Raw genomic sequence first — 24,935 nt, forward strand, 5'->3', positions numbered from 1 at the left:
AACTAATATACCATTTACTGAGAGTCTGTGTGCCTAAATATTTAGGAAAAATATAGGTCAGGAATACTCAGGGTTAAATTCAGCCTTTATAACAAATCCAGGAAAGGCTCTTTCAGCTAGTAGGAAAGAGACTGCAGAAGTTTAGACTGTGTAGGACACAGTTCCTATTTTGCAACTAACAGAAAAAAGGGAGGAAGTAAATATGACTTCAAAAAAGCAATCTAAGAGGCTCAGCCTACATTCTCAGCTTGATGTCAAACCTTAAGGGTTAGACAGAAAGACCAAACAAGCAATAATTTAATTGCTTGATCCAGTCTTGAAATTCCCAAGTAACTCTTATCTGAAGAAAAAAAGAAAAGCTTTGAAAATGCATTACCACTGATGGCATGGTATTCTTGCTGCCAGGTGGAATAAGCACACGGAGATCTGGTTTACGGTTGTTCATTCCCAAATTCATCGGAGGTGGAGATTTTGCTTGCATATTCTTGTTCAAGTTGCCAGGTGAGACCAGCAGACCTGGTGAGTTGCGGGGGTTGCCATATCCATTTCCTGTTTAGGTAATAAAAGAGAAAAAAAAATAAAGAAAAAAAAGGAGAGAGAAACCCCACCCCACTGTATTTCTTAAACCTCAACACTAAAAATGTGAAATAAAAAAACTCATGGTAAATACCTATGTCATATATCTTTATAGAAAAATACAACACATGTTATATTGGAACAATTGGTCTTCAAATGCTTTCTCTCATGGCTGCTGACAACTTAGAGATGTGCTGAAATTAATGTTATTATATGACTCTGTTTACAGCACTGTGGTATATAACACATTATACTGTGCCCTTGTAGCAGCCAGCATCTGACATTTGCCTTACAAGAGAATCAGGAAAGTCAGATAATTTAAGGGCTTAAAAAAAGTCAAAGTTATTCCATGTTTTCTCGACAACTACAGAGCATCATGCCTTTCCTGACTCAGCCCTTTGTAGGTCATGATTTTGTTTTGCTTTTAAACAAAGGATGAGTACAGCAAGGCTATAATTTCCAGAAAAGGCAGTGGGAGGACTAAGAAGATTTGTAAATGCTTTTGGTTCTCTTTTACAACACTTTTTGGATCTGATTCTGTCAACACTAAAGTCAATGGGAGCAAGATCAGAACTTTATTTGGAAAATGCCACCATATCTTTCATCTTCATTTCTCTGCTGCAGGCCCCAGGAACAGTTCTGACAAGCAAATGCTTCATTTGCGTTTTTCAAAAAAGGGTTTCCTTCTGTCACCACATAGGACTGACAACTGTATTTCCATAAGGTTACTTACCTACTGTTCCACTAAAATGAGACCTTTCTAAGTCTGGAGGAAAAGATGATTTTTAGCCTAACCTTGAAATTCTGTCTGCATAGTCTCAAGAGAGATACAGAAACGGCCCAATCATAGAGCGGGAATAGAACAAAAACCAGTACAGAAAGAGAAAACTTTCACAGACAAGTACCTAGCAAAAACATGCTAGGGAAGACTTGCTGTTCTGTGCTCAGCTTTTGTTCATAGTTCGGGAGCTGTGACACACAACCTAGAATTCGTGTGAGATGATGAGCTAGTGAGAGTGGGTCAGAAGACCTGGACCTTCAAATTTCCTCCGTAATCCCAAAGTCAGTGAAGAAGAAGCATCTCACTTCCCCCCGCCCTGCCAATGTAATGGAGTTTACAGCCCTAAAGGACATAAATGGATTATGGAATTAAATTCGATAATGTCTATGAGGTGGGCATAAAAATGACAGTACATGAGAGTGATTCGCTTTTCTGGTTAAGGATAATGAAGTGGTCCAAGCATGATTAAGACTCAAGCACATCAGTTAATTGTATTTATCAGATCAGCAAATCCACAGAAATAAAATCTGTCAAAGGCTTTTAAATACAAAAACACCACTTCAGGCTGTGGAAGACCCTGAACTGTGAACACTAGACTTAGGACACAGGAAAATTATCAAACAGTGCTTGACTTCTGTATTTGTGATGTACCTTTAGCAACTGCTCTGGCCTGGCTTGTTTATTTGCATGCTTCTTTATTACCATGATCTCACATGCCTTTACAAAAAAATGAAAACTTAAAAGGACAAAGATCACTTCAGAGATTTTGTATTAAAATATTTTTCATAGTTAATCCTGTTGTTTATTTCTCTAATATCTTACAGTTAGTAAGATAAAATGTTAATGAAAATAAGTGTATTTTACACTTATCAAGCTATACCAGCAGAACGCTGTGGAGAATTTTCCATTTTGTTTCAGTAGGCTTTTTTTTAAAAAACGAACAATGGTCTCAACATGGATTGGTTACCTATTATACTCTAATTAATGCCATGTGTTACTAGAGGCAGTGAGATTAGAAGGGGCGTTTTGAATGTATGACAATATTTTCTGCTAGAAACCACAGAGCCTTTTAAAAATTCATCTTTTACAAACTGAATACTAAAAAAGTAATGTGTTGAGAAGTGATCAACAGGGGGAACTGAAGCAAAAGTAGATTTTCTCTGGTGTTGGTTTCATACAGGACATATTTACCAGCAGGACGTAAAACTCCCTGTTAAATCTGTTGTATGACGAGGATTTGTTCACAGAGTGACAATAGAAGTCTTTGAAGTAGATATATAGCAAAACAGAATGCATTGTACTCTATATGTTTGTTTGTAATTGTGATTTTTGGAGAATAAAACCTCTTACAAGAAGAACTCCTGTTTTCTACATAAGATTTACTTAATTTAATTCACTGTTAAACACTAAAAGACAGAATGCTTCTGCACAAACCTTAACTCTTCAGAAACTTTCATATGACCTTTATTTTATTTACCTACTGATGTCAAATAGTTTGAACAGTGATCAGATTTCTTACATTTATATCTAAAAGCATCAAATTCTTTTAAAGAACTATTGCAGCCTTCTCTTTACCAGGAGATTTCTGCTGTTCATGGCACATTATGCCATCTAGCATTTTGGAGCCATGTAATAACCATTCCTCTTTCCAGTCACCAAATTGTTATTCTTCTGGTATAATGAGGATTCAGGAATGTAAGACTGTGGACCTTAAACCAGTGATACAGAAACCCATCATTTGGAAATCAATGATGAATGCATGCATGTGGTTTACAGTTAAGAAGAGTCTGCATTTAAACCAGCTCCTTAAACTGTATCCTTTTAACTCAAGAGGGCTGTGGCCTGCTCTGAGGCAGTTGTCCCACCTTCAGAAAAATTGACTGAACAGAATAGCCTCATTTACATTCAGAGGCAATAAAAAAAGTATAAGACTTCTAATGTACAAATTAAATCTTCATTCATCCTATACTTTAAAATTACACTTTGCCTGGACGATTATCAATTTAGATGTGACTCTATGCAGAACATTGCATTTCACTATCCACTTGAAAGCGCAAAAATTATATGTCGTGGATGAATGGATTTCCTGATTATAGATTATAAGAAAATGAAAACCAGATGGATTTTAGAGCAAGTTGGCTTTACATTTTTATTTGGTTAAAAGCCATATTTCTGCTGGAATAGAACATTTTTAAACAGTATGAATATATTCTGTAGTGCATAATGAAAATAAAAACAGTGGATGCACAAGTTTTAAAGGGCATATGTAAGAATTTGCAAATTTACAGCATCTTCAAATCAATAAGTTTTCAGAGAAAATTATATTTCCTTGTATTATTTGTTATACTGACTTGAGAGAGTAAAAATATTTTACACAGAAAAGAGCTTGTTTCTAGACAGAGTTAGGGGAGCAGCACATGTCAAGAGATGTAGTGCCAGACTTTGCATTTGGACTAACAGCAGAATATAAGGACAAGTGCCTTATGAGCACTGAACGCTCTTCTTGGGCATGCTCCCACATTGTGCATTTAGGCAAGGATGCCATTGACTTTAGAAAGAATTCCATCCAAGTACAAAATGCATGATTAATCCCTGCAATAGCACTTTTTAAAAACATTCAGAAAATGTACTTTTGTGCACCAAGAGTTATTCAATCAAGAAGAATTATTAAAAAGAAAACATCCATTTACTCATGGAAAGCTGCAAATTTAACTGCATTACAAATTCATGAAATACTATCTTAAGCGGTCCCTTCCATATTTTAAGAACTTAAGGATACCAGAAGAGCACAAGTTTACTCAGAACAGGACCGGACAGAGAGCAAAGTTTACTTCTCTCCTTTCATCCCTCATTAGGAACACCTGTACCTTATAAAGAGTTATGGTCATTGGCTTACAGGCATTGCCAAGTGGCTGCAATTCTTGATATTCTCAGAGTTAAGGTAATAATTTTGTACTGAGCATTTAAGCAGGAAACTTTCCATGTGTTAAGGTAACACAAATGAGGAAAGAATACTTTTTTTCCATATCTCTCAACATTCTTGAACAGTATTGTCATAATTCAAAGCCCTTAAGTCTTGAAAAATTAGAAAATTTTTATATTTTGATTTCTTGGACTTTTGAAGCTGTCATGTTCCTACTCTTTCTTTTTTTTTTTTTAAATTAGTGATTTCAAAGATATAAAAATATACTGAATGAAAAATCCTCTATGGTAGTCCTACAAGCACGAAGAATAAGACATACAATTTATACGTCCTTTCTTCTCTTTTCTTTACTCTAATGTTTTTCACTGACCATATGTATTGAGAACTTACGAGATCTTTAGGAATCTGGGATGTCTACCTACATTATTTTGAATAGGAAAAGAACATTCAAATTCTTGAAGGGGTTTCAATGCTCCTTTCAAGTTTCCAACAAGTGTATTTTCTTACTTGTGAAAAGTTTTGGGGTTATGTTAAATGCATATTCCATATACATGACATTTTGACTGACCACCAAGCCTCTTATAAAGAATATTAAATGTTGAATTAATCTATATATACATCAGAGCAAACTATGCCACAAATCAACTCCACCTCAAAATACATGTGTATACAAAAAAATCTATGCAGTAGGAGAAATTTTGCTAAATTTATACACAGTTTTGCACTCTTCACTCAGTTAATTTTTCCACTTTCTGAAGGATTGCTAATTGTTCCTACCAGTAATTAAGAGGCAAATTTCTCTCTTTTCTCTCTTACATCATGTATCTTTTTTATTTTTCTATTTTTTTTAATGTGTGCACACTGTTGGAATAGGCTGTAGTTTACCACCCAAAATAAACACATGCTAGCAACAAAGCATTGGCGCTAGGAAGCTGTATTGGTGTTCATCTAAAAATAATTTTAAAAAAAGGTAATTGAATGTTCTTACTCACACGTTAAATGCTAGTCATTCACAGTACACCATCTTTACTAACTGCAAGTGGGAAAAGAAAACCAATCTGCACTTATCTTAGTCTAGAAAAAAGGAAATCTTTATGTTAAAGTAACTGCCCATTCCCACAACATTGAACTAATTCTTTACTGAATTACAGGGAGTCATACAAAACCTACTGACTTTGTGTGGAAGAATTCTCAGGCATCCTGGGAAGTATCAGCTGCATTTTGAGTTGAAACAGGATGGCAGTTTGGAGAACACACAGGCATTTGGAAGAATGGGAGGAGAACCAGGACAAAACTATCTCTTTTTTTTGCTAGTTTTAGAACTAATCATTTAGAAATAGTGTAAATAAGAAGGTAGAGATTTCTACAGCAATGTAAGACTAAGCTGTCCCTCCCTAGTCACCCATTCTTGCCAAGCAGGTTGCATAACTGTCAATGGGAACTTCTTGCCCTTTAAAGAGATGTAAAGGGCACTAATGGCATTATCGTTGTCCTATGTGGGAAAAAAGATAGTATTTGGGAACCACTAAAATACTCCCAATACTGTAGGCAATTTAGGTGTACATGTAACCTGTACTGGGACTGCACAAAGCTAAAAGTCAGACTGTGCATCCCATTTAATTATTCTGGGTGAATTCCCATTTTGGAAATCAAGCAAATCTCCAGTGCTTCCACTGCACGGGAGGTAAAGGGTCTCTTCAAATTTTCCAAGGAAAACTCTGTGTATGATTTCCTTATATTTGTAGCATATTATGAAGAAAGTGACTTCTCTGTTCTGTGGCTCAAACTATTCAGTTTTGGTTTGTCCCTTTGCTGGTTCAAGTACTTATGCAACATATTGAGATAGCATGTGCCTTACTGCTAAATGTTGTGTTTAGTGCCATGAATAGTCCTCTAACCAGTCTAATGGTTTGCCTCACCAGATGCCCATCCATAGGCTGACATTCTGCTCCATCCCCATCTCCATGGAGGTGCCTGATGCCTGGGTCTGGGTCTGCCCTGGGCTGCCTCTCCCTGTCCCTACTCCCTTGCTGGGACTGTGGGATGGGTCTAGGCTGTGAAGCCCAGCTCTGCACCCCCAGGAACCTCTGCTGTTCCAGGTCTCCAGCTGCTTCCTGACCCCAGCGTGTCCTGGGGTTACATGTTCCACATGTAACAATTAACTCTCCTTACAAAATATTGAGTACTGCCAGCTACCTTAGTGAACTGTATACATGGATAATCTAGCCAAAATTATTTCTGATCTGTGGGTGAGTGCATGTAAAAATTGGAACATCCTGACAATCTACTGTATGTGGAGTATTTGCTGGTGCACATAACTATTGCTGCAAAAGGGCACTTTTCTCCAATACTGCAGCAACTGGGCTCAGATTTCATTCTGGACAGTGATGATGCTTCTCAGGCAGAGGCTGAAAGTAAAGAAGTGGCTCTTTGGGCACTTGACAATGCAAAACATATACAAAATACTTTTCTGAAAATCTAAGGACATGTCGAAAATCTAGGAGCCTAGAAATTGGAGATGATTTTTCAGCTGAATGAAGAAATAAATGAGTTTATTTAGAAGGAGGACGAAAGAACATGAGAACATAAACCTGACTTGTGCATCACAGACCGCTATACCTGCATGCAAATACTTTACTGCTGAGTCGAGTGCAGGGGAAGCTAGCCTGATCACCAACACTGCAGTTAGGTTTTATTGCTATAAAAAAAGACATATTTAAATGTTTCTAAATTAGTTCTTGCACTAACTATTCTCCCACTTTAGAAGTTCACACCTTAATAAAATAAATGCAAAGGTGGCACCTGACTGTCTCGAATTAGCCTGCAGCTACCCACACAAGGAACTGTGAGAAACGCTTCGCAACATTTCTCATTGCAATTAGTTTTCCCAAGTGGCAAGAAGATATTTCAGCACATCCATGGACTCCCTCCTTGCAACCTTTGGAATAGGGATGTATGTCATAGGCAGTGAGGGTCTGTGGCAAATTATACAATGAGAGATGGAGGAATGCTCTTTCTTCTTCTTCAATGATTATCATTCCTCTCTTTTTTTTTTTTTTTTCCCCCTCAGCAAGGAAACAGGGCAATAGATGATTCAAGTCCAGGTCCTGTTTGTGTTTTTTTAATCTTGTAGTACAGTTACTATTGCCATTGTGTTTATAATATAATGTCCAATCATAGCGTCGGACATCATAGTACTATTTGCTTTCATAATTCTTTAATGACACCTAATTTCAGGAATCTCAGATCATACAGCTTTCATGTAGAAACATTATCTTTCCTTTACTTCTGATTGTATTGATTAACTTATCTCAACTTCCACAGCACTATTTTGTTCTAACACCATTATTTATCAATAGCTGTGCTCATCTCAGCATCCGTATATTTCACATTATCTTGCTTGGCTTGAAGCTTCACCTAATCAGCACAGTAACTAAGTTGTAATTCCTGAGAAAAATCACTTAAGGCAATTACACAGTGGTCTTCAGTTTTGTGCTTTATAAATATTATGTGTCTGTAGTTTAGACATGTGGGCACTGCACAATGAGCAACAGGAGTATACTCTTGTGTTACAGTTTTATAAGGTCCAAACAAAATATCAGGGATCGGAGTCATTCAGAAGTGTCTTACCATGGTGAAACAGCTATCTTGCCCCTGTTACTGGTGTTGTATCTGCTACCATGAGGAGCTGGCATGATGCAATGTCCCAGACCTCGTGTAATGGTCTCTCCTCATTCACTGTTCACATCTGCAAATGTTAGTCCATGCTCTGCACTAGGAATACACTGGTCTTCCACACTAAAGTTTAGTCTAATAGGAGAGGCCAACACCAGATATTGAGGGTGGTTTTCCATAGTCAGCTGAAACTCAGCCTGCATCACAGCTTTTCCAACGATCTTGCAGTTACTGGCATAGACCCGATCTCTTAAAATGTGCACAATTCCTATCTGGCCCTCACTGGTCTGAGATAAACGCCTCTCCAAAATATGTTTGCAGGACTTAGCTGCCCTCTTATAAGTATGCTAGCTGAAAAGATGTTTCATTCTAGTTCAGCTTATGCAAAAAATAAACAGTATTTTTTCTTTCTTTTTGCATATGGATTGATCCAGAGTTTCAATAATTAAAAACAAACCAGAATGTGACATGTCAGAGAAGAAACTATATTGCTGAAAAATATATTTGCTGACGAGAAAAATACAAGCCTGAGAAGAGTAGAGGACTTTTCTCTTCTTACTGCCTGTGAGAGACTTTGACGAATCATATCACAGAATCACAGAATGGTTTGGGCTGGAAGGGACCTTAAAGATCATCTAGTTCCAAATGCCCTGCCATGGGCAGGGACACCTTTCACTAGAAGTTGCTCAAAGCTCCATCCAACCCGGCCTTGAACACTTCCAGGGGTGGAGCACCCACAGCTTTTCTGGGCAACCTGTTCCAGTGCATCACCACCCTCACGGTTAAGAATTTCTTCCTAATATCTAAACTAAATCTACCCTCCTTCAGTTTAAAGCCATAACCCTTTTGTCAATCATCTGCTTTTAACAAATTATTTGCTGATTACAAATAATTTCCTTTTTTGGCTATTTGAAATCAATTACCATTTTGAGGAAACTGCTTTTTCAATGAAAAATATTTCAATAATTTTAATTATAAAGAGAAGGCCTTATTTGAAAATGTATTTTCTTGCTTCCTGAAAGAAACTTTAGAAATAATTGTTAATTTTTTTTTTTTTAGAACAGATATGCAGGCAAAAGTAAAGTATTTTGCACATACATAATACTACTTAATTTGGTTTGAAATTTAAGCAGTGCTTTCTGATTTTGAACAAGAGTATGGATTGCAACAGAAGACTGTGTGATGTCTTAGTGAACAAGAATGCACAGACAGAAAAAACAGTGAAATTCCTGTCTCACTTAAGGAAAGCATAAAATTCCCCCAGACTTCACTAGGAAAAGGATTTTTTCTAAAGAATCTAAATTAGTCTTGAGGAACATTTGAAACTTTTTATCATAAAAGAAGTCAATCATGCCTGTCTTTAAAATCCCACTTAGAAAGAACCAGTTTGTATGACTCACTTAATTGTTCATTACATGTGAACTTAGGGCTTTCTCCCTTTCAATTTTTTCAAGCTGTCTTTTTATAAATACAAATATTGAGACATTGTTGATTAAAGCAATGAAGAGACAGGGAACAACTAAATAAATTACTAAGTCAACACTCACAACAGGTGGAAACCTAATTAAGGCCAAATTTTCACAGATTTTCAATGATGTCTTCTGAGAATGAGCTTGCGTGGATCTCTGGTAAGAGGTCACATGAGTAAGATGAAGATACATGTTTATCTTTGCATATGACACCCACTGCAAGATTTTTTTTTAATTTTTACAAGGATAGCAGCAGCTATCCTTTCACATATTTTGTGATTTTCACATGTATGAAAGAGCCTCAATAAGTCATATAAAACAGTTGCTCAGGGCAGAAATAGAAGTTAAATTTGGAAAGGCCTGTGTTGTCTCCCTACATAGGTATGAAATTCAGTTACTGTTGGATAGACTATTGTCTTTCTACTATGTATTAGACCTGTCAAACAAGTTCTAGTGTTCTTCCTGCTTTATCAAAATCTCCTACCTGTAGGTACTTCCCTTAAAACACGGAAGAAAAAGTATATATATACTCCCAATATGGAGGAAAGCTTGGAAAAGGAACATTTAATGGCATAATACAAGTGGAAAAGAGAAGAAGAGAGCTGCTATGTTTTTCATTTAGTATCCCCCTCCATGGTTTTAAGTCAAGCTGCCAATTTATGAATTCTTGTTATTTGGATTTGGCACTATTGCATCACAACTCTGTTATGAATGAGTGTTCTTTGGGACTATAAGCTTCCTTGGACAAGAACTATTGTTTACTATGCTTCTGTACCACATTTTGCCCAATCTTTGGATCAGAAGTCTGTGGGCTAGTGCACTCATCAAGTAATAACGGACAGGGAACAACCCAGCATGCTCTCCCTGGCAAATCCAATCTGAACAGGCTGCCCATAAACTGTGGTTTGAGAATCACTATTCCAAGCTCACTTGTTTATTTAACACATTATAGCCCAACCTTCTTTTGACTATGCCAAGCATGATTTCAGGGCACAGTGGAGAATATTTACACAGCTTTTTAATTTTTAAAAAAATTTTTAATATTAATTTTCTCATTTATATTTATAGTTTCAAAAGACATTAATGAAGCTAGATGCCTTTGAAAGTCTTGCTTATTTTTTTGGTACTGCTGTTTGGCTTATTTGGGCAGATTGCTTCTTTTTAGTAAACCACTCTTTTTTGAGAAGACACCATCCAGATTGCCTCTGCCCTGAAGGCTTATAAGTTAAAAACTGCTACTATTACATATATTCCCATGTGTCTTGAAATACTAGTAGAATGTATAATACCTTCACCCACAGTCAATACATGTCCAAGAAAAGAACAAAGAGAAGGAAAGTACTACAAAATTATGATACTGGCTGGCATTTCAGGACCTCAGCCCTCAGAAGATGAGAAGGCAATTGTTAGCTTGTGGTTAATTTCTAGAAGGAAATGACTAGCCACTGATCTATAGGTAAATACAGGATGCAGTTCTTAAAGAGACATCGGATGAATTTTTCAAAATGCATTGATGATCTTTCTAATGTTTTTTTAAGAACAGGATTAAAGGTAGTTTGAGGATGCCAGATCAAAAGAGACCAAGCACTTAGTTCCTCTGGCAGCATTTATAGAGTCCTAAGTACTTTTGACTAACTTGCTTCTTTAGTTTAATATTAATGTCAAGATGGAGGCAGTAGAGAAATCAAATAGGGAAACAAAAAATTACATAAATAAACAGTTATAGCAAGTATATATTTTATTTTATACCCATCCTGTATTTAAAACTTAAGATGGAATTTTTCTTTTGATTTTATTATTTATAGTAGTTTTAAGCATATAGTAATCCTGCCTATTTCAAAAGAAAACTTAATTATAAAATGTCTTAATCTGAAAAAATATAAATATGAAAACCAGAATTCAATTTAAAAACAGAATTTAATCTGCAAATCAAAAGTTAGAAGTACAGATGAAAAGAAAGACATCCCCCAATACTGTTCTATTTTAAAACTTTTGAAATATTTTATTAGTTTTAATCTTTTATCAAACTTTCAACATAAATAATGAGCCACTGAATAAAAATTGAGTTCAGATAATTTACAGTACTAAAACTTCATCAACATTATTTATTTATGGTAAAGGTACTGTTAAGTGGGTTTGTTAAAGAATACACTCTCTAGAAATTAAAAGAACTTCATATAGTCTATGATGCCAACAAGTAAATAAATCAGTCTTCATACTAGTTATGGGATAAGATAGAACGGGTTTAGAGCACGTCAATTTGCATCCAAAAAGTTCTTGTTCTCTCTTTCAATCAAAAGCCACTGAGAGAATAGTGCCAAAGACATTGTTGTGTTTATAATTTAGCAATGCTACTAAATGTGAAGTTCACTCTGATTTTATTGGAAGTTGCTACTATCACATGACAGAAACTATTTAATCAGCGTTAAGAACAAATTTACTCTAACAAACCTGAGATAACCTTGGTTCAACTTAAAAATACCACTGATGGTATTTAGTTGTGTAAGATAATAAAGAAGTAGTCAGCTTTTTAAGTTCTATTTATGCCTTGGGTTCACTCCCAAGGTAAATTGTGCATGATTCCAGGGTTAATACTTGAAATAATCCAAACCAGTGAAACAACATACTTCTCAAAACATGGGCTTAAATAATCTCTTCCCATTTCTGATATTGCAATCATAATGCAATTTGTTATAATGTAATTTGTTGAAGGAGTGAAGAAACCGAGGCCAGGCATTAGTAATAAAAAGTTTCATTTTATAACAGCAGAAATGAAACTATTTAGACTCTTCTTGAAGTATATTATTTTGAATATATGCTATTTTTAAGCATTGCGGAAAAATGCAAATTCATAATGTTCTAATTTGTCCAGAAATATGAACCCAAAGAGATTAAGGCACATGATCATGTTAGCAGCTTCTAACATGCCAATTAGAAGAAAATACAGAGGTCTCTATTCTTGTGAAAAATGATGAACAAAGAGAACTTTGATGTTTATTCTTCTGCATCCTAAAGAAAGAGGACTGTCCAAAACAGTGCTGTTGTGGAACAATGCAACTAAGACCTTTCCATTTTTCTTCAGCCCTGTATCAAATTCTTCCTACTGTTCTGCATTGAAGAGATTTAGAAAACACTTCTTTAATGGTGTTTAAGGCACTTATTGCCAGATAAAGAACAAAGACTATTCATGCAATTAAATATTTATGATGCATTCCTAGCAATGTTCCTCGTATATATGCCTCTGAAATCAATTGCCTACTCCAAAGTTACATTGCTTGAGAGCTTAATGCATAACACAGTGTGCCAGAACTGCAAATTTTTAATTTGTGAGTAAATAATCAAGCTATCTGGCTCTCTATGCTTATATATGTTTTTAATATATTTCCAAGGAAAAAAAAATATATTTAGAAAGAATATAAATTTTAAACCGGTATACTGATGTACAGATTTTATTAAGCACAAGGATTATTAAGACAAATGCACATGTAGGTGACACTTAATTTTTGTATGCTCCTCTTTTAAAAGAAAACGTTGCCTTCTTTACTAATTGCTTTCCAGCGTCTATTTAAAGGAACGGGAGACCAGTAACCAGGCAATGATATTTCTAAATGAGCCAGAAGAGGGAGCCCCTTAATAGTGCGATCAATTGCTATCCGTCTGCCGCTGTTCCTAAGTTTCTACTCGAGCTTAAAAAGAAAGATGAAATGCGACCATAACCAGATTGAATCTGCCTTTGGCTGTGTTTCGCAGGCTAACAGGAGATAATGAACAAATATATAATTTTCTATCATGCTCTCTTTTTAGAAAACAAAGGAGACTAATAGCAAAGTTCCTGTGGTCTGCCTTCCCTACTCCGAAGTTAATACAAAATGACCCCTCAAAGCTTTAGTATGTGTTTAAAGTGCCTTTCTGATACAGTTTTGTGCAGTTACAATTTTACTATGGATGCATCATACAAACATCTGTGATTCATCCATGTGTGAAGATAAAAGGGGGGGTGGGGCTTGACGAGAGCCAAAGGAGAGAAAAAAAAATCACTAGATCCAAAATTTCTTTATAAATAATTTTAAGAGACAATGTTGGAATTGCCACATATATCAGCCTTGGTTTATAGTGCACAAAATGAATCTTCCAACTGTTTTTCCATACAGTTCTCTTTGAGAGCAGTTAACACAGTAAAATTGAATGTTTTACCACTCAGGTTGTTTTCTTTGAACATATGTGTCTACTCCTAAAACTGCAAAAGTAATCTTGCCATTGTCTTTTGTAATCCTTATTTGTCATAATGCAACATTGCTGACGTTGCTAACAAACCACTGAGTTTGCTGAGCAAAGGGGACTACTCTGACAACATCGATTTGATAACACAGAACTTAGCAAGTTCAGTTCTCATTAGTTCTATGGGAGCAGAACTAAATGGGCTAATCTTTTTCTCTGCCTGGGTATTTTGAAAATCCTTTCCCTGTTGTGTATCAAAGCACTTAAGCAAATACATAAAACTAAACTTAAGTTAATTACTGATTATTTAAGTAAATGCTAACAGATTTTGCTGACTAGCAATGGTCTTAGAGCAGCGGCTTGAAATCACATCTGCACTCAGTACATTAAAGTCTAATGAGAGACGCAATATTGAAATCTTTACTCAAGCTTAAATTCATAAATTGAAACCCCAATTCCACTAAAGTCAAAGGAAAAACTCCCTGTGACTCAAAAAGGATCATGGTTTCTGACACTGACTCCACTGGGAGTTTTGCTTGAACAGGGGTACGCAATGTACCCAAAAGTTTGTATGCAAAGGCTGATGTGAAGGAAACCAGACATTTGTGTCTGTGGAATTTGTTGAGGTGCAAGATATTTGACACTGCTGGAAAACAAGCCTCTTTCTACCAGTAAGAGAACCACAAGTATCAACTCCCCCCATCCCCAGTTGGGAGAATTAAATTGATGCCAATCAATTTCTAATACATCAGCTCCAATATGGAGCTATTTTAGGACTCAGTCTTTGAAGTAAGTCCTTTATTCACTTAAAGAAATACATTTTTTTCTCTTTACCTGCACTGGTGCCTGCACCGGTTGTGAGGTCCCCACCCATCAGGCTACCTAGGGGGTAGAAATGAAATACAATAAATGAGCACAATAAATTATAACACACAAACATTCAAAACATTTTCTCTACCTTCAGTCTGCTCCAGTATCCACCACTTCTTTCCTCTGACTTCAACTGGCATTGAATCAGACCCATAGTCATAAAATCATAATGTTTAATGTTACCTGTCTGAGACACTTGCCTTTCAGGGATAAACAAAAATATGTAGTACATAACATTTCATTCTTTATTTTTTTTTTTAAATTTTCATACTTCCACAGCATATGAAAAATTATGTGTGAAAGTTATGTATAGTAGTCATTCACTTGAAATCTATCTTTAGTTGAATGTTAGTCAGGAAAGTAAAGGCTTTCACACAGGATTGGGAGGAAGAGGCTGAAGGTTACTAGACAAGAATGTAACTCAGAAGATATATATATTTACATAGTTTTTAATTTCCTTGGCCCTTTACAGACATTCACACTAAGTATTTTTAAGAGTTCTCTTTGCACTTGGAGATCTCAAACAGTTCTTTGAATGTGGTATTCTTAAGGATCTTGATATTGCTGCAGCCAGACAGATTGAAACAACCTAATCCCCATTTATCCTATTCAGAGGTGAGCCCTCATCATCACCAGAACAAAGCATAATCCCTTGCTACACAAGGCACTCAAGTACAGAGCTCAACTAACATTAACCCATCAAGTAACTTGTGAATGAATAAATAAAAATAAATTCTGCTTTTAGCCTGGAGACTGATTATTTAAATAAAGAATGTCCTAATTTACTTGCTTCAACTTGTTTGCATTGGCTACATTTTCTTCCCTGCCCTCTTAAGCTTTATGGTATAGTGAGTTCTTGTACAAATAAAGTAGATAAGCTGCCTTTTTATGAAACAGCAAGTTGTCTGCCCTTTTATCCTTTATCGACTTTCTTTAATTTCAGTAAATATTCAGCTTTTTCTAGAACCTTTTTTATTTTTTTAAAATTTTTTTAATTTATTTTATATTTTCTAAATTGAGAATAGAAACCCCTTTGGCTCTTCTTTTGATTTTTTTCAACACAGTAATTTTGGACAAACTGTTATGACTGGTAAAAGCAGAGTTTCTTGTTTCTCAGAGTACAGTTTAAAGTGATCGAAGGCATGCAAGGAGGTGATAATAGAGCACTTGAAGGGATGGGATGGAACAGATCCTACCTGTGTTACCTGCACTCGGAGGCCGATGTGTCACACCAGGAGACATGCTATTTCTTTGCAAAGAAGGATGAGCCAGCGGTAAAAGGTTGGGGTTTCCCAGTGAGCTGACTGGGTTACTGTACACCAAACTGTTGTGGTTGGACACTGGGATAGAAACTGGCATCTCAAAGTTTGGTGGTGGAACAGCCTGTACAAGCAAAAAAAAGAAAAACAGAGACGAGAATAGTACAGAAGCACAACAGCCTTCAAGTACAGTTACTCTATATTTAGTTCAAATATTCTGTAGTTGGTGGTTAAAATATTCTGTAGATGGTGGTTAAAATATTTATGCTTGCCTCCTTCCACAAGACTCAAGAGAAGAGTTTCAAAAGAGCTTTTAAATATGATTTTTTTGAATCATGATCCCATCTTCCTTTAATGCAGCTTGCGCATTTACTTTGTAAGAACTGGAAAGATTTTTTTTTTTTTTTTTTTTTTTTTTTTAGTTTTTTCTCTTTTTCTTGTTTAAAACAACCCTTTAGTTTTTTCTCTTTTTCTTGTTTAAAACAACCCTCTACTTTATGCAGCTTAATTTTCTTTTTCTTTCATTCTGTGACATCATAATTGTTCACTTATGATACCTTAATCTAGTGTCATAGATGACTGCAAGATCAAAGGTACATGATTATGATGACTTCATTGCATGGAGAAAAATTAGAAGGGGTGGAATCCAAAAGGGAAGGCTTTAATTTCAGCTATGTTGCTTTAGCAACCAGAATGATCCCGAATCATGTTAAATACACCAACACAGCAAATTACATTTTTTAAAGTTTCTATCTTATCTTGGAAGGGCTTAAAAGAAACAAAGTTCTACTCAGGGACAGCCAACAAATACAAGAACCTTAGATATACACCAGTGTTTGTGTTCCTTTTTTTTATTATTATTATTTTATTTTATTTTTGGGGTTTTTTTGAGTTTTTTTGTGTGGGGCGGTAGTGTTTAGTGACAACTTTTCAATACACTGTTTTCATACTTAAAGGCAGGAGTGTCTCCTTATGCACTTCCCTTTGAAAGAATCCCTTTCAAAAATGAACCAAATAATGTACCACTCTGACAGAGAGTGTGAGGAGATGCAGAATCTAATTCTCATTAGGCTCTGAGAAAGCCCAGTTCAGGTTTCCTTGGTTGGTTGTCAGTTTGTTGGCTGGAGTTTTCTCAGGTAGTGCTTGCTTGAATTTCTATAAAAATTATAACCATATTAGAAATCTGTATTTAATTTACTTGTTTTTAAAATAATTAATTTCTTGTCTTTTCGATCAAAAAATCTTTTTCAGAATTACCTGACAGCATTTTAAATATTCAATACCTGAATGCAAACTAAGCACCGCTCAATTTGCCATTTATAAATCTTATAAGCTTGAAGAGCTTAAACACATCCAAAAATTCTTTGAAGGAGGCTTGTAACATATTCTGAGGGAGAAAATCAGAGGTTTTAATTTTGTTATTGGTAGGTGATAGGACTTGTAAGTCTTCAAGGACCTAGAGGGAGTATGTGGAGAGCTGGGCACATCATTTGCTTGCCAGGCAACAGCGGCACCCTGACCTTGTACCACCCACATGTCTCTTCTCTGGCTGGAACTATTGGCTGTGCCCTGTGTATTACAGCACTAGCCATCAAATTACAGTTATCTATTAAGGTTGGCGGTGGTTTGTTTTTTTTTTTAACCTCTCCCATTTCTAGAAGCAGAAAAAATTTTGCTCTAAATATAGAGGAATCATTTGGCTTAACCACTGAAACACAGAGCAAGATTTTAGTTCAGGGTATGATGTGAAGGATACATTACACAAATGCCTTGGGAATTATTTAAAGGTGTTAATTTAGCTCTGATACCCTCTGTGTAGCCTATGGCCTGGTTTTTGTGAGAGCTGGCCATAGCAACAGTGGTTGAATAGATGGATCTACTGATCCCCAGCCTGGGGGCTTCATGTAGGAACTTGATTCCCTCTGCTGAGAAGCTGAAATGCACTCCAAGGGCTGTATTTTCCACAGACCTGATTGGTTGAACTAGAGATGGGACAGGAAGGTAAGGTGTTTTGGGAATCCCCATGTTCTACATCTAATCTACAGATGTAAGAACCTACACGTAATTTACATCCTCATGACTGAGGTCAAGACTCCTTGGAAATAGGTTCATATAGCATAATCTGAAGCACTTTATCAGATGAAGGTATGTTTTGAAGCAAGACATTCTTTTCACTGGCCACAGAAGGACACAAGATGTTCCTAAATCCTATGTAAGTCAGAAGCATGAGACTGCTCCTGGTGTTCAAAGTTAGCTGCTGCTACTGGTTACTGCCTTTTCAAAAGGTTTTAGCCAGCGAATTCACACGAGGATGTGAATAGCTCCTCAGGTCTTAGCTCCCCCTCCAGCCTGACGTGAGACATAAATAAGCCAACATGGAATTTCTGATTCTTGCAACATTCAGGGTTGTGATGGAGTTTTCCCTGCCTGGTGGCTTTGAGCCCATGATCCCGCCTGCTTGAGTGTCAGTCTACGTCAGATCGTCACCCACTGGAGAACACTTTGCAGAACATCTTCGTCACCTATCATACAAGATCTGTGAAATCTATCCTCTGAGCCTGGGTAGAGACTATTATTGTCTCTAATATCTTTTCCTTATCCAAACTTCTGTTGAGTTACCTAAGCTAAAACACTGGTACAAATGCAAAACTGAAGGTCTTGCTAGACCTCAACAAGCTTATCTGCTTTCGCCATTATGTTCTTCCTTCCATGTACAGACCAAACCCATGAAGAGCTAGATTCTTCTTTTTCTACATCGGTGCAGAACAAAAGAGCTCCAGCCTTGGGTGCTCTTGGGGCTGCCAATCTCTCTAGTTATGTGAACAGTTGCTTAGCTTTTATTTTGTCATTTAAAAAATATTTTTTTAAACAAGTTGAATTAGTTTCTTAACTTCTGTAGTAATGATTTCATTTTTACCTACTGTCTGGGTCTACTTACATCTATTTACAGAGCACTTCATAGGCAATTTTATCAGGGAAAAGTAATTTTGCTTGTTGATTTGCAGCACAATACACACTATATCTGGAATATAGTAGTTTTTATTTCTTCTCCTCCGTAGTCAAAAGTTAGAGAGAGAAGTTTGACTGGATAAACACCAGTACAAAACAGTAAGTCTCTAGCTCCAGTTTGCTCTGTTTGTCCAAATTTATTACAGTTTTATAAATCCTTCACCAAGAACTGCAACCTCCTGCAGATTCCCTAGTCATTCCTGGTAGTAAGTCACGAGGCATATCGATTCCAGCTGGGCCTGATGGACATTAAAGCTTCTGGTGCACTTGCGTAATATCTATATTAGTAGGAACTAGAGAGGAACTGAAGCCATCTGAGGTCACAGAGCACTCGGTGTCCATACCATTAAGCTTTCTCAACCTCAAAAAAGTCATGACTACATATAAACTGACAATTGGGAATTGTTCCTGGCCTGGGCCAACAACCAAACAGAGCTAAGAAATTGTCTGAGAGAATGTTATTTGGCTGGTGCTAAAGCATTCAGCATAGAGATAAGTACCTCCCATTGCCTCACTATGTTCTTTGCCATTTGCTAATTTTCTGACATAGACAAAGTCTTACTGTAACGTGTGTGCAGTTTGCCACACTTTGTCTTTTTTTTTTTTTCTCCCTCCCTCTGTCTTTTCTCCCTGGGACACAACTGCCAAAGAGGGCAGATGGCTCACTGGAGATGATACCACATTGTGTTAAGATGTGCATTCCAAATCTGTGGTGCAAAGGAAAATGTTGGACACTCAAACCCCTTGGAAATTAATGGACTAAACTGTGTTAAATATTAGTTTTATCCCTCCCATGTTCAACCAGGCCTTCATTTACTTAGAGACAGAGATACTTATAGCTCCCTTCTAGTGGATTATTTCTGTCTCCTCTGCTTTCATCACTCTTATGAAAACTACAAATAAATGTCTAATTATTATCAGATGGTTTAGAACAATACAAATACTTATCCCCGGAAAATTATCTGAGGAAACATTATTGGCCTTAGCTCTTAGGAGCAAAAGCCAATGTTATTTTCATTTGGCAGCAGCTTTACTATGTTACAAGACCAGGCACAGGCAATGCATTGTTTTATATATTTTGTAAGTAGTGATTTAGAGACTTGACTTGCTGACTTTTTGTTTAATTTTGCTTTTTTCCCCTCAACTTTCTTGGCTACCTTTGAGGATCAAAAGTGAATGAATATAACTTCCCTGACTAGGTTATACTGATCTGTACAGTTAAGAGCATTATTGCATACCATGTAATATATGATATTTATATATAAAACCAGAGACTTACAAATTTCTATTACGTACTAGTTGTGAGCACCATCTTGCCCATTACATCTTGGCTTATGCCACAAGAAGGAGTCCCTATTGCATTAGGGGAGAGTATCTACTGATTCTTCCTTTTGAGGTAAGCAGATTGATGGAGGACACAGACCTTGACTTCTGCATGGGAAGTATTCAGAGGAGGGATATTCTGTCTTACATGAAAAAAAATGCTAACTGTGCAGTTCTGTATCTCTGAAACATCTCTGAAGTAATTTCACAAAACACTTAATACACCATACCTTGTAACATACCTGAAAGTAGGAAGTTACATTATCCCCTAAATCACCGTGGTAATTGCTGAAGTAGGACTATATTTGACATCAAAAGGTTTAATTTAATTAAAGCAGCCATAGGGAAATTCCATTAATTTTGGGAGGACAAAACTGATGTACTCCATTCAGATTAACGTGTTGTTCCTAATTCCTATAAGTTTCCTGGTTTTATAGAAAAGACAATTTTCCCAAATGCTTATGGAGGTAAAGAAAGTGATAGATCTCACTACCACAGGAATGAGGGTCTTTTCCAAGTTTTGGCTCTTTTTCATGTCTTAAGATTTCAGAAAATTATAACACGTGCTGCTTTTCTGGAACAAAAACAGGGGTAGCATGAGATAAACAGAGGTTCTGAAGGATCATCTCAAACACTTTTTTAAGGCAGAAAAGTAGTTTGGTGAACATTCTGTCAGTTTGATTTGAAAAAGGCAAAAGTCATCCTTGAAAGAGGAAAGGAATGGAAGAATGGCAATTGGTGAGATTTTGATGTGAAAAAGGGTTAAGCATTCCAGCTTATAACAGTCTTCCTAAATGCTGCAGTCATTGTTTGTCAAACTGAGTTCCATTCTGAGAAACCAAATTCACGGCGACAGCTTTAGAGCTCTTTATTCTGAGAAAACCAGCTTTGCAAAAGAAGCAAAAAAAATAGAGGTAAAAAAAGATGGAATATATATGTCTTTCTCCCTGATATTTTATATACACATTGGACATCCTTAACCAGCCCTTCTAAATATTAATTTGGTGCCATTCTAGTCTCTGGGAAAGTATTACTTTATATTTTTACTTTTTTTTCCAAAATATACTGGGCATGATGTGAGAACTTCAAATTTTAATTACCTTGAGCGAAAATCTATCTGGTGAGAATTAATGGAAAGAACACGTACACTGCATGAGACAGAATCTGAGCATCCTTAAGAGGTATCCTCATCTTAGGTGTCAGGTTTTGTGTGTGCAATTGACTAGCACTACAGAAGACATTTTGCTCATTCTGGTATACAGATAACCTTTTTGGTAGCAAATCATGCAGCTTTTATGTGGGAACAATGAATGAACACATACAAATCATCTCTTCTCTTTCAGAAACAAGCAGCTACCTATAAACATTCAAATGATTTTTTGGACCCGGGCAAATCTTTGGTTTTTGACTTTGTCTTCCACACACATTTGGAAAATAGACCAAATATAACCTCCAAACATCCATATTTTTTTTTCTTGACTTTATAAATGTAGTATCAAACATTATCACAAAGTATTCATCCTTTGTATACCTTGTGCAAACGAAATAGCACATGCAGAGTTATTTCTCTTAGATATCTGGAAAGGCATATTGTTAGAAATTTTGACTTGGTTAAAACAAAATTTAGCTCATGTTAAAGCATTAAAGAAATGCTGATGAGGTCAAAGCAAATTCTCTGATAAAGCTGTAAAATCACCCCAACACACAAACATGTCTGAATCCTGCCATTAGGCTCTCATGCAGTCTGTTTCTCTGCAGCGAGCAAGTAGCTGTAACCCTTCAGTGCTGCAACTGAGTTTAGCAGAGACATTTGAGAACTGAAGTGACATGCACAAAACACACTCATTACTATATATAAAGGAATTTCAGTTCTACATAACTTTTTCTATATCACCTCAGAAAGTGTTCTGTGGGTTTGTTAGCCTGTGCACAAAGAAAGATTTCCATTGTTATTTTTTAGGTATAATTTGGGCAAGTGGTGTGGTAAAATGGTTCTGTAAATCAAGTGAATATAATGTATATATGTATATTTCACTTCCTTCTGTAGGTTTCATCCATAGTAGGCTTTGTCTGTGTGTCAGAGGTAGAGACTTGGAAGAAAAATATGTTGTGTGAAATTTTCTGACCACAGTGTTTAGTTATATATTTGGCTATTAAAGCCAAATGTTTTCCTTAAGCCAGAACTGAAAGGGTTATGGTTTGTTACTGCAGCAGTTATCAGCAGACAGCCATCTAACCTTTGGTACTTACAGGTATTTTATGGCTCTTGATCATATTATCAAATTCTTCATTAATTTTTTTGTATTTTTCTTCAGTGCGTGGGGTGAGAGCGTAAGAGGAGTCAGGATCAGGGCTTTCACAACCTTTGTTTTCTTTCTTGTTCAATGCCTGCCAGGTTCAGAGAAATATCAGAAAGTAAAAAAAATGAAAGGAAGCTCAGAGTACTTACACATAATCTTTGCCTGCTGATCATTAGATCAATATCTTCATTAATTTTTCTGTACTTGTCCTCAGACTCAGGACTGTGACCTACTGAATCGTCTGCATCGGGGTCTGGACTGTCACAGCCATTAAGTCCTTTCTTTCTCAATGTCTGAAATACATAATTTGGAAAGTTCAATCCTTGACACAGGTTGCAAGAAAGAGTCAGCAGCGTTAAAAAAAACCAAACTGCTCATCAGAGGAAGGTTTTAGATTATGCTTTAAGGAAAGAAAGTGACTAGTAATCCACCACACTGGTGCTCTAGGTCTCCAATTATGAGTAGCAAGTGAGGATCATGCAGACCCAGAATGCAATTTATTTTAAGAGAAAACAAACTTAACATATTTATTAACTTGAGGTCAATGAACATTAAAAGCAAAGGACGCATACTGCTTACAGTGGAATACACTGGTGTCTTTAAAGAAAGATACAGGAGGAAGAAATGGAAAAAGAAACAACAAAAAACCAACAGGAAATAAATTTAGTAATTTCATCACAGAAGAAGAAGGATTACCTAAATTGAATTCAAGAGATGACATTAGCAATGCTGTTCCTCAGTGTACACTTTTGACAGAACAAGAGGGAGAACGGAGTTGATAATATGGCTGTGAAATACCAATTAAGAGCATCTAGACACAGTAGTTACTTTTCATTGACTGATTTACAGTGCTACAAATGCACAGAGCTGAAGCTTAATGTACGGGAAAAAGCACTGCTAAAACAGATGTTCAGTGAAAAGTCAAACCAGAAGAATTTCATGTTTAGCAGCTCAAATCAACCCTCACAACCATGATTATCATCACAAAGACAAATAACAGAGATGAAAAAGCTTAAACCCAGAATGAAATCAGTAGTTTAGAGTTCAGAATGGTTGCCTGCCTTCAAATAGGTTTTAACTGATCTACCTTGACAGATCACCAATGAACAGTCACAGCCTATATTAAGGTAAAAGAATATGAGAAGAAAGTGTGGACTTCCCATATACAAGCAGTAGTACATAAAGCCAGTATTCTCCAGATTTCTCAACTTTAGCTTCAAGAATGTCTTACTCAAAAACTTTTCCAAGTCCATTTGGCTGTCTACAAACTTTATTAGTCAGCTTGTCGTCCATTCTGAGTTGAAACCTGGCTAAGCAAGCTCAGTTTCAACAAAAAGATCACATAACACATAATGTGTGTTAATAAGTGGCTATGCCTGTGCTGCCTATTAGTGTGGGATACTCTGTCTGGTTTCTTTTTGCTTTCTCAGAAACACTGCTTCTCATCTGAGCTTTTTGTTCTTTGGGAATTGTACATTTCCTAAATATTTTCTTTATGGCAATGTCCAGTTTACACTGTTAATGTCCTCAATTATTATAATGTCATACCTTGTTTTCATACTATATATTTAATAGTTATGTACTAAAACCCCCTGAATCTCACATTTTCATCAACCAAGTGAAGTGATGGTGATCACTAAGAGATCTAAGCCTTCCAATTACCATATTGTAGAACTCCGAAACAGAGTTAGTTATTTGTGCAAGGCTGGCTCAATGTAGAACTTTCTTTTCAAACTTCATATCTATAGAGACTTGAAGTTTAATCCTATGAGCTACTTTTGCCACACCAACAAAATTATAAATCCACTGGAATAAAACCTTAAGATGCTAAAACAACCTGAATGATTCTCTACATCTCTTTTCTGCTCTCTGTCTCTTTTGTCTTTTAAATGCTCTGTTAGCAGAACAGACATAATCATGTAAAATTTCTACTGCTGCTAGCTTGAAACAAGCCAATTAGAAAGAGGGTTTTGCAATCAGTTGTTTGATAGATTTAACAGACACAATATGATATATTAAAAGTAAAATGTCTCCTTTACATCTGAATAATGTCAACTAACATTCTTCTCTTCATAGAAGTACAAAACAGTTGTCCTCTGAATACATAAAATATTCTGTTTCAAGATTAGATCAAGCTGTCCGGACATGAAACCAAGATCAGCACTCTTTCCCTGAGCTCATCTGATTCACTGATGGAGTCCTGCTGATTCCCATGGAGTCTCTGAGGACTGATGTGGATGTGAGCTGGACTGGATGGCATCCTCAACTCCTTTGAGCCTCCTTTTGAGGCTTTGAGATGACAGTTCAGCTCCTCTATTTACAATAGCAACGACCTCTTTCTCTTTTTTCCCCAGAGGTCAACAAAGCTGCAAATGAATGGGCATATGTGAGGGAAGGAAGCTGCACAATCATCATCCTACTAGACAACCCAGATAAAAAGCAGTACGAAAAGACAAGATGGTGAATGTTTCGCAGCCTCTTTGAATCTTTTCCCCTCCCATCATTCCCAACTCCTTGTTTGCTGCAATTTGG

At 36.3% G+C, this 24,935-nt stretch overlaps 1 protein-coding gene across 22 annotated transcripts in view; it reads right to left on the minus strand.

The window, feature by feature from the left end:
- MEF2C (myocyte enhancer factor 2C) overlaps window positions 1–24,935 on the minus strand; it is a 134,550-nt gene that overhangs the window by 14,456 nt on the left and 95,159 nt on the right. For 15 of the 22 annotated variants that reach the window (XM_064641823.1, XM_064641824.1, XM_064641838.1 and 12 more), the window contains 4 exons: window positions 22,553–22,696; window positions 15,709–15,895; window positions 14,477–14,524; window positions 377–549 (listed from right to left, as the gene is read on the minus strand). In XM_064641823.1, coding sequence (XP_064497893.1) covers window positions 377–549; window positions 14,477–14,524; window positions 15,709–15,895; window positions 22,553–22,696 — 552 coding nt within the window. Of the gene's footprint in view, window positions 1–376; window positions 550–14,476; window positions 14,525–15,708; window positions 15,896–22,353; window positions 22,492–22,552; window positions 22,697–24,935 lie in introns of all 22 variants that reach the window. The other 7 variants (XM_064641839.1, XM_064641835.1, XM_064641831.1 and 4 more) reach the window with 4 other exon arrangements.

Source organism: Pseudopipra pipra, chromosome Z (assembly GCF_036250125.1).
Source record: "Pseudopipra pipra isolate bDixPip1 chromosome Z, bDixPip1.hap1, whole genome shotgun sequence".
Taxonomy (NCBI): domain Eukaryota; kingdom Metazoa; phylum Chordata; class Aves; order Passeriformes; family Pipridae; genus Pseudopipra; species Pseudopipra pipra.